General features: G+C 42.2%; 5 protein-coding genes across 6 annotated transcripts; 3 read left to right on the top strand and 2 right to left on the bottom strand.

Moving 5' to 3' along the window:
- Positions 1-155: 155 nt before the first annotated feature.
- LOC125766608 (RNA-binding protein with serine-rich domain 1-A) lies at positions 156-1720 on the top strand. Its single transcript, XM_049432801.1, has 3 exons — positions 156-284; positions 356-472; positions 549-1720. Coding segments are annotated over exons 1-3 (966 nt in total). The 5' UTR covers positions 156-282; the 3' UTR covers positions 1396-1720.
- On the bottom strand, positions 1703-6067 carry LOC125766583 (importin-13). Its single transcript, XM_049432735.1, has 8 exons — positions 5440-6067; positions 4893-5372; positions 3275-4810; positions 3105-3197; positions 2904-3036; positions 2680-2835; positions 2430-2601; positions 1703-2352 (listed from the first exon to the last, which is right to left on the bottom strand). The coding sequence occupies exons 1-8, from the start codon at positions 5755-5757 to the stop codon at positions 2265-2267; spliced, it is 2976 nt and encodes a 991-aa protein (XP_049288692.1). The 5' UTR covers positions 5758-6067; the 3' UTR covers positions 1703-2264.
- A 280-nt stretch (positions 6068-6347) lies between these two features.
- Positions 6348-7040, top strand: LOC125766617 (40S ribosomal protein S15Aa). The gene has a single exon (XM_049432811.1). The coding sequence runs from the start codon at positions 6444-6446 to the stop codon at positions 6834-6836; it is 393 nt and encodes a 130-aa protein (XP_049288768.1). The 5' UTR covers positions 6348-6443; the 3' UTR covers positions 6837-7040.
- Positions 7041-8352: 1312 nt separating this feature from the next.
- Positions 8353-15577, top strand: LOC125766603 (glycosyltransferase-like domain-containing protein 1-like). Of its 2 annotated transcripts, XM_049432789.1 has the most exons (5): positions 8353-8873; positions 8949-9438; positions 9500-9784; positions 9852-10110; positions 15370-15577. In XM_049432789.1, the coding sequence occupies exons 1-4, from the start codon at positions 8801-8803 to the stop codon at positions 10096-10098; spliced, it is 1095 nt and encodes a 364-aa protein (XP_049288746.1). In that variant the 5' UTR covers positions 8353-8800; the 3' UTR covers positions 10099-10110; positions 15370-15577. The 2 variants fall into 2 exon arrangements, with proteins under 2 accessions (XP_049288746.1, XP_049288745.1); XM_049432788.1 differs by lacking the exon at positions 15370-15577 and having other exon boundaries at positions 9852-11457.
- LOC125766600 (dynein assembly factor with WDR repeat domains 1-like) lies at positions 11459-18220 on the bottom strand. Its single transcript, XM_049432785.1, is given in 7 exon segments — positions 11459-13199; positions 15795-16320; positions 16381-16756; positions 16759-16892; positions 16968-17171; positions 17254-17326; positions 17395-18220. Coding segments are annotated over 6 exon segments (1323 nt in total). The 5' UTR covers positions 17435-18220; the 3' UTR covers positions 11459-13199; positions 15795-15824.
- Positions 18221-18621: the final 401 nt, after the last annotated feature.

Here is an 18621-nt window from a genome sequence, read left to right on the forward strand (position 1 = left end):
TGGGAACTTTAATAATTACCAGTCGTTATCATAAAAAAAAAACAGGCATAAATTGTAAATCAGAATTAAATTACATATAAGTTTTGATTGTATGTATAATAAACTTTTGATTCGTATCGCCGGCAAACAGCTTTGTCCACCAACCTTGGCTATCCAATTTGACAGCCGCTTTAATCAAAGCGGCTTGCTCGGAGGCGTCTGCCATTTGTTTTTTTATCGGTGCGAAAAGATTATTGATTTTTAGGTGCCTATTGAGCCAACTTAACGGAAATTGTTGAAGAAATGTAAGTAATGATTAGCTAAAACTTCCTTTCCACTGTATTGATCGGTTTTCCGTGCGTTTGGTTCACCGTAGGGCGCGTTCGAAAAATCGCTCCGATTCAGAGGAATCGGAAAAGACCGACAAGAAGCAGCGCGGTCGGGAAAAGGAGCGTAAAAAGCGCAGTTCCAGCAGCAGCGATAGTAGTGGAAGGTATAAAATATTGCTTTGCCACTTGTAGTGTGTGGTTTGGTTATTCTCTAAAAATCCGTTGTTTTACTTCAAATAGCTCGTCCGGTAGTAGTTCATCTCGCAGCAGTTCCGGATCACGTTCGAGCTCTTCCAGCAGCAGCTCGTCGTCTTCCAGCTCGTCCTCGTCATCCAGCAGCGAGGCCGACCGTTCTCGCACCAAGCGCAAAACTAACACCCGGTCACGCTCACGCAGCAAGAGCCCAGCGGAGCCGGCACAGAACTGGGACAAACAGTTGGCCGTAACCGCGAAGGAACCGGCGGCGAAGGGTACAAGTGTACGCTCAAAGTCGAAGGAACGATCGGATCGTCGCAGTTCGGAACCGCGCGATAATGACAAAGAAAACAAGCAGAGCCGTGCGGCATCGGTCGACAAATCGAACAAAGATTCGCGCAGCCGTCGCTCACGCTCCGGTTCGTCGAAGAGGAAGCGTCGCGAGCGCTCCGTAACGCCACGACCGATACGCATCCACATCGGACGATTGACGCGCAACGTAAACCGAGATCACATCATGGAGATTTTCAGTTCATACGGTGAGATAAGCAAGGTCGATTTTCCGATGGATCGGTTCCAGACGATTGGCCGTGGCTTTTGCTACGTTGAGTATGTCGATCCGGACGGTGCGGAAAATGCGATGAAAAACATGGACGGCGGACAGATTGATGGGCAGGAAATTACGGCTTCACCGGTGTTGGTACCGAAGACGCGTCCACCACCGCGTCGTCCGTCACCGATTATGCGCAACAATCGGCCAATGCCACGCTGGAGAGCATCACCGATGCGTTACCGGCGTCGTCCATCGATCCGACGTAGCCCCAGGCGCAGGCGTTCCCGCAGCCCCGTACGAAGACGTCGCCAGAGCAACAGCTCGGACAGTTCGCGCTAGACAGGGATTGGTGAAGCCCCCGTAATCAGTACACCCCAGGTCTGACGATCTAGTTTTTACATTTGAATTTCAAGTCTTACTGCACTGCCTAGGGAAGAAATCACATTTTAACATTTTACCATGTGTGCATCATTGAACCAAATTTCTGATTCAGTTTTTCCCTTGCTATTCTGGGCATATCTGAGCTGAGCAGTAGCTTTCATTTTTCGTTGGAAAATGCACTCCACGAATCACGAACGCATGATTCTGACGAGAATGTGACATTTATGTTCAATTTCATATAACACATCATAGCATAATATAACAATTATGGATTAAAATAAAATCAATGCCGCATTTTTTATTCACATCCTAAGAAAGGGAAACACAAACAAACAGGGCGGGAGCTATCCGGTGTACCTTGTTGTATTTGTAAACGCTCATACGCAGGTTGCAGGTTAAAGCGCTGTATAGTATGTCCATCTTGGCACATAACACACCGTACTCAGCTGGATTTCGTATTCATGGGTGGAGTCATATTGTACACAGGGTTTTTTCCACTTTTTCTTTACCTACTGGCTAAAAATCACATTGGTTAGATTGAACGTATTTTCTTCACAAACTATCCCGTGTCGGGGGGTTCCTTCGATGCACGAGTTTCCGAGTGATGGTATTGGGTGTGTACACATTTCTTCTCCATACTTGGCTCTATTACCAACAATTGGCTCTGGGTATTCTTCCACCTTCCTACTCTGGTTCTGTTGACTTGGATTACCCAAAGCTGAATACTCTAGTCCTATCGTCGTATCGCCGTTGCACGTGAACAAATCAAGATTTGAACCCAGGGTTGTGCCGTAAGCCATGCAGACGCATGTACAATTCGCTTGTGTCTATTTGTTCTCATACTCAACGATATTTCTACAGAGTGCAGCAAATTTCCGTACGTGATCTTGCACAAGCCGCTTGTTGACACGTTCCCTGTAGCAACGAGCAAGGCGTATTAGCACTGTAAAATGAAAATATCAATCAAGTCGTCACAGCACAATACCACTTACTTGATAACTTTTCGCATAAATTGCTCCTTATCGTTTGCGCTAACGAATGCCGTCGGGAAGTTTGTTATTTCTAGCAGCTTCATCCACTGGATAAACTCTGTCGGATAGCGGTAGTTAAGGGCCAGAAAGATATCGGCAAATATTTCCACCTGTGTGCGAAGCGCGGTACCGCCTGGAAGGAAACGAAACGATTTGAACGCACACACTCGTGTTGTTTCATGTGTGTGGCAAGAGTAAACGGGGTACGTACCGATGCACAAAAAGGTAGATCGAACGATATTTTCACCCTGGGCCAGTACCACATTCATCATCACTGGATGATTGGTCGATTCCTTTACGAACATCGTGATAAACGTGACACTCTTCTTCATGGGGCCAGTCTCGGGTAACATCATACACTTGGTGGCTGCAGAACCAGACCGCATTTTAGTATATTGTGATTGTAACATAAAAATGTATTTCTTCAGTTCTTACCAAAGTCTACCAGCTTCATACAGTCAACCTGTACCTCACTGTAGCATATAGGGATCTTCTTCGATATTCTCGTGTTGAACGCGTAGAACGTTTCAATCAAATCCGCTATCCGGGATAGTTTTCCCAAATTTTGCTAAAAGCAAAAGTAACTCGCCGAATTAATTACGCGATGCTTTTTAAATGTCTCTTTCCATCTCTTACCTGCATCTGGTTAAAGTTATAGTCCATGATGGCAGTAAACAGTTGCACCATGAGTTGTCTAGAGTCTTGATCTTTGTAAAACATTAGGATGAACTGGAATGATCACATTAAAACGAATGTAAATTAAGCTTTAGCTTCCTCTACCACTCCGATCGATTCCCCATACATACATTTCCCGCAATGTCTGCCGCCGACACGACACAGTTAGTGTTCAGGATCGACAGCACCAGACAGCACATCTCCGTTAGCAGCGGTTTGATGTCATCCATCAGATTCGTGAGCGCTTGCTGCAGCGCTTTGCACAGCGTATCGATGACCGTTTCATCGTGAATCCACAGCGTACAAAGATCCTTCAACAGTCCCATCGTTTTTTCCAGTATCAGCAAGATCGGCTGTACGGGTGCGCCCGGTACCGGCGTACCGGGAAAAGGTAACTTCTGTGCATCCGGTCCCAACCCCTTGTCCATGTCGCCCTCCGTCGGTTTCCGAATGTTCAGCGAGGAGAATAGCTTCGAGATCATTTCAAGCCGCAGCACAACTCGTGCCTTGGTCGGTTCGGTCCGATCGTTGTTTTGTACGTGTATCTGAAGCTCCTCGAAGCAGGGCGACACCATCGCGTCCAGGTAGAGGATGATGTTTTCGTACGAGATCACGCTCAGTATATTACCGACGGTGTACATCAGCCGGATCATTTCCGCATTCTTCAGGTGACCTTCCTGCAGGGCCGTACGACACGCGTCCAGCAGTGGTAGTGCGTACGGGATTACCTCCTTCTGGCATTCGGATGTGAGATCCTTCAAACCGAGCGTTGCCTGGGAAGCTTTGGTGGAGTTTAGCCCCTTCACCAGAAGCGTGATGGCGGACGGGAGATATTTGGGATTGTCCCCGATCCACTCGCTGTACGCTCCGACCGTCTCGAGTGCCATACCGAACAGCTTATCGTTGTACTTTTCGTACGGGATTTCGTTCAGTATTTTGAGCAACTTTACGATCTGCTGATGTTCGGTGTATTCAATCTTTTGCGCAATGGAACAGAACGCGTGTATGGTCGCTTCGAGTAGCGTCCAGCTTTCGGTAGACTGTGGATCGTAGCTAAGGTACATGATCGATTCATCGAGCGCCTCCGACAGCACATCCAGCATGAGATCGTTCAACACATCATGGCAGGAAAGGAGCGTATCACCGATATCCTGCCGATAGCATCGGAACGCTTCCAGATCGTCATCGTTCCACTTGTGCAGCGAAGATTCCGTGGGTAGCTGGGACTTTCTTACCAACACCTTTACCACGTGAGCGTATACTGGTTTAATGGCTTCCAGGCAACGTTTCTTACGTTCGCTGGTGTCCATCGAAAGGACCTCCTCCTGCAGCATGTACCAAAACTCCAACGCGTACGTACTGCACGATTCGTCCACCGGATAGGTGCCCGGTTTGTCCGTACATTTGATCAACATATCGACCGTCCGTGTGTACACCTTCGACACTTCTTCCGAGTCGGTGGTGATGCCGGCAAAAATTGCCGATGAAAAGCACTCGAGGGTAGAAAGAAACAGGGCGTAGATTATGAGGGCAAGATTTTCGTTGTCATTGTTCTCTTTGTACTCCGCATCCAGGATGGGTACGAGCACGTCCAAAAACAACTTCATGTAGCTTATGATGGTGAAAGAATACTTCGTGCTTTGAGTCGCGTACGAAGTGATAATGTTCTGAAGAAAAAAAAAAAGAAATTTTTAAATGAATCTGAGTATTCACGACACCGTGAGTTAGTGGAAGGTTGTTTTTTTTTACCGCTAATGACTTCAATGCCGTCTCCGCTAGTTCGTTTTCTTCCGGCATTAAACAACCGTCATCCTTCGGTTCCTTCCAGTAGCAGTAGTGGACGGCTTTCAGCAACGTTTGTACCATCGCTTCCCGATCGTTTAAATGGACGTTTCCATGCGCGACCCAGGTGCCGGTACATTTGGCCGCATTTATCAACCCATTCATGTCGTGCGGTTCGACTGTACTGTGGCTTAGCTTCTCGTTCAGGTACGTCACCACGGTTTGCATGACAAACTCCGCATTCCGGTTTAGCTCTTCGCAAACCACCGGTCGAGGGATCTGTGTTCGTATGGTTTTCACCTCCACCGGGATACCCTCCAGGACCGCCATCAGGATCTCGATCTGGGTAACCTTCGAAAGGTTGCCCAACTGTTCGTGAAGAAACATATTGGTCACCTCCTCAATCACCGTTGGATGGCGCAGCATGTGCACGATAAAGAGACCAAGCTAAAAGTGACAAACATATCCATGTTTAACCGTAAAATTCTTACGAAACCATACTTCCTCATCTTACCGAGATGCAAAGCCTGTTCAGCACGATCTTCGGACCGTTTCCAAAGAGTACGATCGTTTCCAGCAGCTTCTGCTTCAGTTCGTGGTGCGCTTCCTTCGGCACTTCCACCCAATCGCTGCGCAGCTTCGAATTCAGTGTGATTGCACCGAAAAACTGAATCTCGGACGATTTGTTCAGCTGCATCAGCTCCCAACAGAAAGACCAGGCCTGTGGACTGTTCTGCACCTGCTGTAGCCATTTGTGCGTTTCTTTCTGCTGCTCGGAGCCACCACGATAAAAGGATAGGACAGCCGCCTCTATAGTTTGCACTTCGTCCATGATTTCAGTCACCGATTTCGGCACCGTGTTGCCGTGCGTTCCCCAGCTGCCAGTACCCAGTTGTGTACGGGAAGTTTTTTTTTCTGTTTGTTAATTTCCAATAGCGGATAGTAGGAAACTTTCGATTGTAATCATTTGCCGGCCATCCCTATCACTTATATTTATGGTAAGGTTTAGTTGACTTTTGGTAAACGGAGCAAGGAGCAATAGAAAATAAAAATATATTTTACACAATCTCAAAAAAGCGATGTTGTTTCGGTTTCCTAGCACTGACAGCCTTGTGTGGGTGGATTGCTGTCACCGAATAAGGTTGTTATTGACGCAAGATGTGTGCGCAGTGGAATGTAGAAATTCGTTATTATTTTTTACAAATTATTGCTACAACTATATAATCATGATTAAATTTTCTTTTCAAAACATTTACTTAATTTATTGTTCAAAATCAATAACACTAGCTGCGCGTCGTCGTTTTTGATACCTAGCGGTGTTCAAAAGAAAAATTCAATCCGTCGATCGGAGGCTATGCATACCTTGTGCGTGTTCCGATGACGTCTGTCAGCTGTCAAACAATCGACGCACGGTATTTTTCTTCCTTCCTTTGCACCTTCTTTTCAAAACGAGACTTTGCCGAGAAATACTGTGTCCAAGCTCAAATCGCGTGTAAATATAAAACAACACCATCAACAATGGTCCGTATCAGCGTGCTGGCTGATGCACTGAAGTGCATCAACAATGCAGAAAAGCGTGGCAAGCGCCAGGTCCTGATTCGCCCGAACTCAAAGGTGGTCATCAAGTTCCTGACCGTGATGATGAAGCACGGCTACATCGGCGAGTTCGAAATCGTCGATGATCACCGCAGCGGAAAGGTCGTGGTCAATCTAACCGGCCGCCTGAACAAGGCCGGCATCATCTCGCCCCGGTTCGACACGAAAGTGAACGATCTGGAACGCTGGACCAACAATCTGCTGCCCTCTCGTCAGTTTGGCTACGTCGTGCTCACTACCAGCGGTGGAATCATGGACCACGAAGAGGCTCGGCGGAAGCATTTGGGAGGAAAGATTCTCGGATATTTCTTCTAAGCGCACGTTCCTTTGCAAAAAATCATAATGCAATGTCGGTCAAATCTTCCAGGATCTCGAAGAAGGTTGCTTTTTATCAACAATCGCAAATTTGGTAGCAGAGAAGAGCAGAGAACGTCAACAATCTCATGGATCGGATTCCGAGTGTCTTGAAGCGTGTGTGAAAAACGGCGAATGTTAATAAAGGGAAATATCTAAAATGAACCCTGTTAAGTGTCGCCTGTTCTTTGTTTTAGCCATAATCACAACTTTCATACGAGTCTAATAATTATGAAGAAAGGATCACGGATGTTCTCTAACCCCGGCTCTAAACGCTTAGCAATTGTCGCGTTTGCGAACGCGAATCAGAAAATTTTTGCGAAACTCCATATAAAAAAAATTGTGAAAAGTCGCTATACGTGTATTTTCAGCGAAAAATCGCGATTCGAAGCGCGACTTGACGCCATGACAGTTTTCTGTAATAACAAGGTAAACATGGCAATACCAAGGTAAACTAATACAAATTAAAAAATTAAATATTTTGAGTGTTATTAAATATTGTAAATTAAATTAAAAAATCGAGTGCTATTTATTTATTAAAAGTACGTACGTATTGTATATAATTATTGTGAATGTCAATATTATTTTTAAAACAGAAGAATCGCTGTTAATTCAAAACAAAAATCCCATATCGTGGACAAATGCATGGCTGCATTGTTTATGAATTTATTACTTGTATGTTGAACTTGCTTGAACAAGATAAATTAATTAATAATTAATTAATAATTAATTAAATTAATTAATTAGAAAAAATATTAGAGTTTAAAAAAATAGAGTTAAAAAATATTAGATAGTCCACAGCACAGTGTTCGATCCCTTTTGGAAGCTGTGTTGGAATCGTGGTTATGAATACCTGTATATTGAGGGTACGGTGACGGTCATGAAATGAGAAAAAAGCCATACACATTTGATTACCCGTATTCGAAGATTTTTACCTTTATGCTACTCGAAGCTGCCGATCCCAATTCTATTTTGCCCGGTGTATGACGCGGTGGGCAAACACATCTTCGTTCACCTATTTATCTTGTTACAATTCTTTCTGGCTACCGTAAAAAATTATAACAAGATTTTTCAGCGTTAAACACACAAGAAAACAAAACGGACCAATCTGCGGTACTGTTAGCAACAGCCGTTATTTGTATCACAGGAGTTAGCAGCATCCTGCCACGAGCTTTCTTGATGGTCCATTGTTTTAAAACATCGTCACTGGGGTTAAACAACTTGCCTTTCTCATCAACTTCATCAAAACAATAAATTTACTATTTATTATAATTTTCTTTGTTTAAAATAATTTAATTTAATTCGAAATTAATTTCCCGCTACCGGCCAGATTGAAAACATAAACAAACCTTGCACGAGAAAACTTAAACAACCTTGAAGTCGCGCCGAAAGTCGCAAAATTTTTTGGGAAAACTGTGCTACGATTGTCGCGTTCGCAAACGCGACAATTGCTAAGCATGTAGGCACGGGGTAAGATCCCGCAAATGACTGCTCATACTGAAGATGTAAGAATATGCTTGATTCTTTAGATTTAGTAAGTCATTTACATTAAATGTATCTAACTTACTCATAGGCCAACAACTTAGTTCAATATTCAAGGATATCATATCCTCCAACGAATTCGTGAAATTTTCATAACGTAAACGAATTTACAGGAATTGAACTTTTCAACACCACAGCGTAGACAAAGCCCGGCTTGTGGGAATGAAAATAAACAATCAAAATAAAAACACGATAAACTTCAAGTAACCCGTGTCTACTTTTTGCCGGCATTTTAACTCGTTTTAAACAATCGTAAACCGAATTTTACTGTGCTCTTTCTTCTTAAACAACCGATTTTTTCTTCCAATACATGAAAGAAAATGAGCTTACAGTTCTCTGCGTTGTATCAGGCATACACACGATAAACCGATCTTGTCCACCACATGGCGCAAATTTTAATTCTGGAAGCATTCTACGGTGGATCCCATAAGCAATTGATAGATGTTTTAACCAAGAGTAAGTAGCTTCCCATATCATACATACACGTCCTTCCAGCTTTAGATTTGATCTATCTCTTGTTTTCGCTTATAGAATTTACTGAGGAAGAATACGATTTATTTACGATACCCGCGAAAAAATGGCACTGGTGTGCAAGGATGAGTGCATTACACTTTGCGGGACGTATTCCCGCCACCCATCAGTACCGAATAATATTCTGCAGCTCGGTGCTAAATCTATCGGAACTGATCGGAATGCGAACGGATTTGACTAACTGCCGCAAGATAGTTTACTTCCACGAGAATCAACTCTGCTATCCGGTGAGGGATAGTAAACAGCGTGATGTACAGTATGGAATCAATCAGATAACGAGCTGCCTTTGTGCGGACAGGGTGCTGTTTAACTCACGCTACAACATGACCTCTTTCCTGGAGAGTGTGCAATCGTTTTTGAACATCGTACCAAATATGAGCTTTAAAGGCGTGCGTGATAAAATTGCTCCTAAATGTAACGTTTTGTATTTCCCCGTTGAGTTTGGGAATCTCTCGAGAACGCGATCCAGTAAAAAGGAGGATTCAGAAAAGTAAGTGCATTTGTATATTAAGATTTAAATTACGTTAAAAAGTGCATTTTTTACCTTTCAGAAAACCTCTTCACATAATTTGGCCCCATCGATGGGAACACGACAAAAATCCCGAACAACTTGTAGAGGCATTGTTGGCGCTGCAGGAAAAAGGGGTCAACTTTCACGTGTCGATACTTGGTGAAAGGTTTGAAACCATTCCAAACTGTTTCGAGAACATTGAGGATCAACTGCACGGGAAGGTGATACAGTTTGGACCTCTATCTAGAGAGGATTATCGGCGCACCTTAGCAGAAGGTGATGTAGTACTCTCTACTGCACTACACGAGTTCTATGGAGTGGCAATGTAATTAGTAGCTTTAAATAATTATTTTAATTATACTTCAACAACATGTTTTCAATCTTCCTTTAAGGCTCGAAGCAGTCTACAGTGGTTGTGTTCCACTAGCACCGAATCGCTTAGTTTATCCTGAACTATATCCAAGCGATAAACTTTTCAACACGACCGCCCAGTTAGTAAAACAGCTGTACAATTGGTGCCGCAATCGTACCCTGTTCGAGAAGCATCGGGATGCCTTTTTTAGTCAAATCAGCTTGGATGCTTATACGGCTGACCAGCTAGTACCGCAATTCATCGGAATAATAAGAAACGTGAGCTGAGACATCAACAAGGTAGGATATTTATTGTATAAAAAATGTGCATTATACAATTTGATTAAACCAAAAGTAAGAACAATCTCTTTACTATATGAAGTGATATTCGAAATTTCATTCATTTTGTTCACATCGTCTCAGTCATTTAGTTTGAAAGGCTATGTTGTTGATACAAGTGATCAATTACCAAACATTTGTTAGCAGTCTTTGGTTGTGCAAGAACATGCATACACCTTTTCTCCCACATTCTGCAATTGGCAGCAGTCTGAAAAACATAGGCCCTAGGAAAACAAACCTCCCGTAGAGAAGTTCAAAAGCCTTAAGAAACAAATAGAGCTAGGCTTAAGAAAATATTCAGTTCGTATGGGCACCCTTGGGCACGAACCGTACAGCAAGTAACCGATTCAGCTGGTTGTGTCGGGTGTTGATATTTGCCATTTGCTTAACCGAGCGCATAAAGAAGACGTCCATCTAACACGATGCCAAACTGTAGCATCCTACCTTGAACGAAACGAATTGATAGAAGGAAAATTTCGTTCTTAAATTCGTGACGCTAACATGTCGCATTAAATATCAAGTCTTGAGTCTTTTGAGTGTTTCGTATCCTTTCTACCCCGTTCATCTAAAGAGGCTCTCTATTATGCTTGAACGGCGTTAGAGTAAATAAACAGAAGAAAAGGAAACCACACGTATCCCGCACAACATGCTTCTTCCTTGGGTGATGATGGCCAGCCAGATTTGTCGGTCACAAAAGTGAAGAAATGTAGATTGCCGGATGATGGGACATGGTATGAGGATTAGTTTTGCACTCATCCATTTTTCTAAAAGTCTCAAAGGACTTTTACCCTGGTTCATCTTGCAAGACAGTTTTTTTGTGGGTTGGTTGACCGTTTATGTTTCACATCTTGTTTTTTGTTCTACAACCTTCAAAGAACTTACCAGTGGGTAAGTGAGTGCTTCCCTTTTTTTTTATTCTGAATTATTTCTAAAGTGAAAAAAATCAGCTTTTCAGAATAATCAGAAGGATTAGTTAAAAGAAGTGTAGCAAATTTTGTCTTCTCTTTATTATTTTTTCACTTAAAAAAATGTAACTTAGTTTGTGGCTTTTTCCCATTGATGGATGGCCACTTCGATTGTTGGTGTGGTGCATTCAAATGTCCATTCAAGAAACGGTAGCACTGCAATACTATCGTTTCACTAGGAAACATATCCTAAGAAAGGACATCTTTCCCCCCATTCATAGACAGTTCATTCTCCCGAAGACCGATCAGTGTGAGCATCGGTGCATATCGGATGGAGCTGCTTTCGAATGAATAAGTTCGAATCCTAATTTCGTTTCGTCGGAAATACAAAAAAGGCTAGCGCTGTCTCTTGGTGCTTGGTTTGTGCTTCATTTATGTATGGATTCCTTGTGAGAGTGTGTATGTCTTTCTGTGCTGGAGTGGAAAAGCTACGTCAAGACTCACTGGCATGGAAACTGTACATACCGATTCCCTGCCAACGCAAGTTCTGTCGGACGGTCAATCGAGATACGGTTGAGATACGCATGGCTGAATCATAGAAAGGACAGAAAATTCGAAAAACAAAAGCATTGACCGCAGGGGGGGCGATGTTGGTAGGGAGAATTCGCAGCAGCGATTAGGAAAGACAAGACAAGTCGAAAGATTTAGTGGTGGGTTTTATTGCTGTTTCAAAAATAACAGAAATAACTAACTAGAATTTAATTTTACTCCAAATATCTTTTTTTCTGTTTTATTAATTTATGTGTTTCCATTAAAGTTTATTCAACCTCTTTTCATTTGCCCTAGTTTCTTTATAATTTGTAGGTAAAACTCACCTTAAGAAGACGCACACATTGCGTACCTTCATGTCCCTGTCGGGTTAGATTTTGTACCGAAGTTTGCGTTGCAGAGAAAGACCCAACTTCACACCTCACAGGTTCTTAGTTTTTCCCAGACCTCTCTGATGATCCTCCCGTCGTCCATGGGAAGTGAGCCGTGAGCATGGCCGCAGCTGTTTCGTTAACACTTGAGCTACGCCACAGCACAGAAGCATAGAGGAATGTATCTTGCTTACCGTCTTCGAAATTTCCCGCTGAGAAAAGGAAACCATTCCAGCCGTAAAAGAACAAAAAGCCGTAAGGAACGAAATCAAACAAGGATTGTTTATTTGCTATTTTGTATGTGGAGGCCAGGGTTTTTGGGAGGGCACAAAAAGTGGGTTTGGATATGTGTGTGACAGAATGATTCTTAACATTCCGCTACCACTCTCTGGGACAGATTGGGCACACATTTTCGAAATGTGTTTATTCGTAGCAGGTTCCGTAGCCGGGGCCCGTGTGTAGGTGCCGTTCTTATCGAAGAAAGAATCAATTTAAAGAACATTAAACAAACAAACTTTCTACGACGGCCATTCGATGAGCTCGAGCAGCAGATCAAAAGGGCAGTTTTGCTACGGTTCGGTGCGCTCCGTGTGAGCGTACATCAATCGTATGCAGATGTGCAAGCTGCCCGTGATTAGGAGATTTATGTTCAACTGTGACTAAATGGGAATCGATGTGATAAGCGATCTATAACCTTCTTTTTATTGCACCTTACATCTAGTTTAACAACTTCACAATTTAAAAAACGCTTACTGTATAAATGGAATTACAAAGAACTTCTAAATAGCTCTAAACTTATGCTAACATATTTGTAATAATTATTTTAATTCGTTTTCACTAAATTCAATTTGTAATCTTCTTTATATAATCTAACTTGTACCTTTATAAACGCTAATATTTCCTTTTTTTCTAATTATAATCTACTTGTAGATAAAAATTTCAACAAACAACACTAGCAGGTAGCATGCTTTTGTCCTGAAAAACTTTTAACAAATATTAACCAATGTGTACACAATCTCCTACCTACGCTAACATAACTTTTTATGATTGTGAATTATTAACGATGTTTAAAAGATAAAAATTTTCGTTTCAAATAACATTTCTGTAAACGCAACAGTTACATCGGTGCCGTCTTTGCCTAGGATTAACGAACGCTTTACACCCATCTCCTAGGCCACTCCGAAGGCTAGTCCAGCACTTTGATACACTTTTGACGTAGAAGTATCTGTGAAAAGGGAATTAGAATTCGGTTGTTTCGTTTTTTTAAGTGGGTAAACATTAAACGGTTTACTAGCTTTTTTCAAGTGCCTCAAGTTGAGATGATTGTGGTGAGAGTGGCCAAAAAAGAACAAGCATAAAATACCAACTAAATTGACTGCCGTTCGTACATCGTATTACCGGGATATTGTGGCTTTTTGGGGGTTTTACGCATACATTCTATATAAGGAGCGACTAATGGCGAGCAAAATAGTTTTGGAAGGCGATACGCTGAGGTGAAAATAATGTGAAAAATAACTTTTTTATTAGTTTAATGGTACTGGGAACAATTTCACGCGATCGACAGTTTGTCACTTTAGTTGCATTTTATTGCAATGGAATGGTATGGATTTATGTTGACAAAAAAAAAAAGGAATTAAAATGCTTAGACGAGGTGGTTACACATTATGGCAATACTCACATTCCGGTGTGTAATTATTCTTTCAAATGAGACGATTCAACGAACGTTTTGCTGGGCGTATTACATGTTTTTTTTTGTGGATGTATGTGGATGGATGTATGTATGCTTTTTTGTTCTGTTTTTTTTTTCTTTTATAAGAAAATATAAAGTTTCTTTATGCACGAAATATATTGCTATTGCTTTTCACCGCCCGTTCCGGCGTGAGACGGTTTGGCGTATATTGGTTGTATGAATTGGACCACATCGACCTGAGATTTTGGAATGGATGGAACGGTAACGAGGAATGTTTTAATCATCTGGTGAAGGACTACAGTCGATAATATGAAGCAAGAATGTCTCTTTAAAGTATTTACTACGCTTCCCACTTTTGCTATATTTCGAATGCATTGTGTAATGGAAACACTTCCCTTTAGAACTGTATATAGCACAACGACAAAACAAATCCAATTATTTATTCACTCAACGGTCAATTGTTACAAGTGCTCTAGTAGGTTCTATACGTACTTAATATTGCTTTTTATCTGTTATTTGTTTTTGTGGGTAATTTACTATATTCTAACACAATTTCTCCATGTTTTACATTACACAAGTCATTCGAAACCGCGGTTTGCAAATCGGGAATGTATTGAAAGTGAAAAAACAATATACAGTGAGTGGAAATGGGGGGAAAAATATATATAATTATGCAAAATTTGCAAAACCTTCTGTAACACCAATAAGACAAAACATTTGTACAGAAACTGAACTTTAAAAAAGGAATAATAATTTTTGTTCTTAAACTGTTTACAGCAGGAAACTATTTGTGCTTTACTTCTATCGAATGGTTATTGTACCGCTCAAGGAACTATTCGTGTATTTTTTTTACATATGAATGATCTATCACTCTTGTACACCAGTTAGGGTAATACGCTAACAAATTCAAACTTGGTGCAAAACGCAGTTGCAATTCTCATATTTATAAGTCTTATGGTAATATTCAAATAGCTCTTCGATTCATTGTTTTTGGGCGACATTACCTAAACAAAACATTTAACTGTTCAAGAATTTTACTCCAGTTCTTACAGCATTCGGTGTGTTAAGTCCGAATACTTACCTCAACATAATAGGAGGACTTGAATGGCTTATTTTCCCGTTTGAAAACGGCAGATGATCATCTGATCATCAAAAACCAATTGCAAAGGCTAACAAAAATGGTATCGACACCATTGGTAAATGCATTTTTCTCTTTGTAAATAAATACCAATTTCTCTTCATAAACTCAACTACACTTGACTTTCTGGCTCATTAACACATTCCAATATTCTGCCATCCACCGGCTTTAAGTGTTCAGCTTCGCAGCAAAAACTTGGTCCAGTGTTCGGCTTCCCGGTTGCTATATGCCACACTGTACCTCTGCCGCTGCTTCTTGGGCGGGCCCTTGTTTTGTTTTTGTATTGCAACCGATGAAGTAGTGGCAGAAGTAGTAGTAGTAGTAGTAAGCGTAATTAGTTGCGGTAAGAGAACAAGCAGGTAAAGAACAAGCGATAGGAACAAAGCAAAGCTTTGGCTAGGGAACATGCAGTTAAACGACTAATGAGAATCATTTCAATCGATGAGGAAGATTAGAGAATGGAAAATATGAAGCTATTAGTATGAATTTATGAGCAAATGAGCGTGACAAATGTTTTATTACTATATTCACATCACATTTTCTACTGTCGTCTAAATCTCTACACAGGCACTTGCATCTACTTCTAGCACTACTACTTGACACGTTTCGTATGGCAGTCAACGATATATCTATCATGGCGTGGCAGTTTTAATTTTCTGTTTCAAATTGATACACTCTGTTCGACTACGACTAACTGTACCATACCACTATTGCGATGGGATCACGAGAAGGAATCAGAAATTTCCATAAAGGCGCAATGAGTTGCTAGTAGCACTACGCCTTTTTATTTTATAGGCGATGTAGTGTATAATGTAGATAATAAATAAGTTTTAAATCGAATCATTACTGCACTACATGATGTGGAACCATGAAAGACTTGTTAGCGGCAATGGCAATGGCGCAACGACACGACACTACTGGGCGCAGAGCTAAAGGCGAGGCTAAAGTTTGAGATGCTTGAAATTGGAAATAACGTTCATACAGTTACATACTTTAAAGGCCTGCCCGGAGAACCAGTCGTATCATCTCCATATCTTACACGTGTTGTCCTTCGATGCGGTAATGATGGCGTCACCGGAGTAGTTGAACGAGCAGGAGAACACTTCCCCATCGTGCCCGGACAGCGTTTGGGTGCAGGTTCCGGTGCCCGAGTTCCAGATGCGTGCCGTCTTGTCTGCCGATGCTGTCAGCAACAAACCGCCCGGTGGGCTGAACGTTACCTTGGACACCTCATCGGTATGGCCCGCCATAATGGTGACGAGTTCGAAGTTCCCGGTAACGTCCCACACTTTGGCAGTACAGTCTGCACTACCGGTGGCCAATCGAGTGCCGGTACAGTTGAAAGCAACATCGAGCACCTCGTCCTTGTGGGTGGCCGTTGCCTGTGCATCGTCCAGACGTCGAAGATCCCAAATCTTGGCCGTCCGATCGAGGGAACTTGTTGCGATTAGATTGCACTGGAAGTTCCAAACTGCGTTACTTAGCTCCGCCTCGTGACCTCGGATAACGATGGCATGTCTGGGAAGAAAGGGTTAGATTAGAGACCGTCGAACTGGATGGAACTGGGGCTGATCTTACTCCTTCGCACGCATATCCCAAACGGTGGCAGTTTCGTCGAACGAGGCCGTCAGCAGCAGCGTTCCTTCCTTGTTGAACCGTGCAGATATAACTTCGGCCGAGTGGTCCGCAAACAGATGTACCTCTTGGCCAGTTTCGGAATGAAAAACGCGAGCCGTATTATCCATACTGCAGGTAGCGACCAACTCGCACTGATGTGGATTAAATTCGGCACCCACAATTTCGGCCGTATGTCCCCAAAGGGTGTTGATACAGTTGCCCGAAACGGGATTCCATATCTTGGCAGTTTTGTCAAACGATCCCGTAAGTATACGGTCACTGATGAGGAGGGGGAAAGAAAGAAACCGTGGTGTAAGTGTTACTGCTATGTAAGCAATACGAAGACATACCATCTGGGATAGTTGTAGGCCACAGAAAAGACGACATTTTCGTGGCCTTTAAGAACTTTCTCTTCATCGCCGCTCTCCACATTCCATATGCGGCAGGTACGATCATAAGACCCGGTAATACATCTAAGGGAGAGAGGTAAAAGTAGTTCCATTTTAATCTGCGACATTCAGCGCCGAATAGTAATAATGGGTTCCTACTTCTTTCCGGACTTGTCGAAACACACATTCGTGAGCGGCAGAATGTGAGTTTGTAGCGTTTTAAATAGATAAAACTTTGTCTTCACTGGTTCCTTTAGCTTCTTTTGCAGCTTTTCCAGTATTTCCGTAACCTGGGGGAACACTTCTTGCGTAATAAGTGGTTCGGTGGATGCAATTTGCTTCGTTAGCACTTGGAGATCACAGCTGAAAGTCACGGAAATAGGTTGGAAGAAGTGTATGAAGCGTTACACTTGTCTACGTGTAGGTTCCCTTTTGGAATACTTACCTTGGAGTAAGATCGAACAAATCTATCATTTTTGTCCCTTCGATACCTTTCTTTTGGTAGTTCAGAGCAATTCCTGTGGGGGGGGGGTGCAAAAGACTGGTTATGTATGGTTTTATGCAAAACGTGTGCATACTCTCCTACCTGGTGGATAGTAACGAAGGTAAATCTTGATTAATCTCATCGGAACAGGACGCTGGTGCACAGTCGGAACGACACTCGGATAAAGAGCCTAATCGAATACGAATCGATAGTGAAATTAAAGTATTTAAAAAGCACGACAATCGTATCGTGTAACGGAAAAATAACATCCGAACCGAGTGAGAACTGTAACTGAACTGAAAATTTATTCCTCGCTCGTTGGATCGATAGCGCGAAGGATATCGATACAGTCGTGTGAGCACCCAAGGCAACCTTTGGTGGTACGGTACGGTCGTTTAAAGGAATCGTTTTGTAACACGTGTTTATTCGCTGTTGCTAGGGTCGTTGCGAATTGGCCTTTTTGATTTGTTACTATTTTGCGTAAACACTTGTTGCCGATTCCGAGAGTGGATTGCATCGGAATGGCGTCGCGGAGGTTTGTGTTCTAGAAATGGGAAAGATTGTAAGCGATAAGTTAGTTCCTGCATTGAACCGACTTATTTTGTGTGAAAATCGCTGTTCTAACAGGTCAAGATCAAAAGAAAGCGTCTAAGATATATTCGAAACAATTAAGCAGCTGTTAAACAGCGTATAGGCTGTGCATTGTACATTAAGATGTTCGTTAAAGTGTTTTTTTACAAGAATAGCAACTTTAATACGATTAAAACGTTGATGGAGAGATAAACGTATCGTGAAACGCTTTCAAACAAAACAATCAGTATAATAGATCCAGAGATCAAGTTTTGCTAACAGAGCTACTAAACAGCGTAAGAGTTTCAGTTCTCTTTTTCGTGATTTTCGAGTTAGTAGTCACAATAACTTTGCTTTTTATTTGGGATTTATAATAAATAGTAGCAATGTTTTAAAATAGTACAAAACATTAAAGTACGTCTAAGCCACACTACAACAGCAAAGGGGAAAAAGAAACTTGAACCAGGAACTAGGAACTGAATCCTAAACGCACCGAAAAAAAAAACATTGCCTTACTGTTGGAAGCTGTGTGATTTTAACCACGTGTTGTGTGTTTTGTTTAACACCGTTCGGAAGGCGTTAAAAAACCTCCAATTCCCGTATCGTGGTGTATGGAGATGTTCCGGGTGAGTTGGATTAGACGCATCATTCAGCCAAAGGGTCGTTCAGGGATGTGCGTGTAGGGGACAGTAAAAACGATTTGATCGAAAAGTTACCCTCTGGACGGGAGAAACCTATGATATGATAGGCTGAAAAGTA

The sequence above is a fragment of the Anopheles funestus genome, chromosome 2RL, assembly GCF_943734845.2.
Source record: "Anopheles funestus chromosome 2RL, idAnoFuneDA-416_04, whole genome shotgun sequence".
NCBI lineage: Eukaryota > Metazoa > Arthropoda > Insecta > Diptera > Culicidae > Anopheles > Anopheles funestus.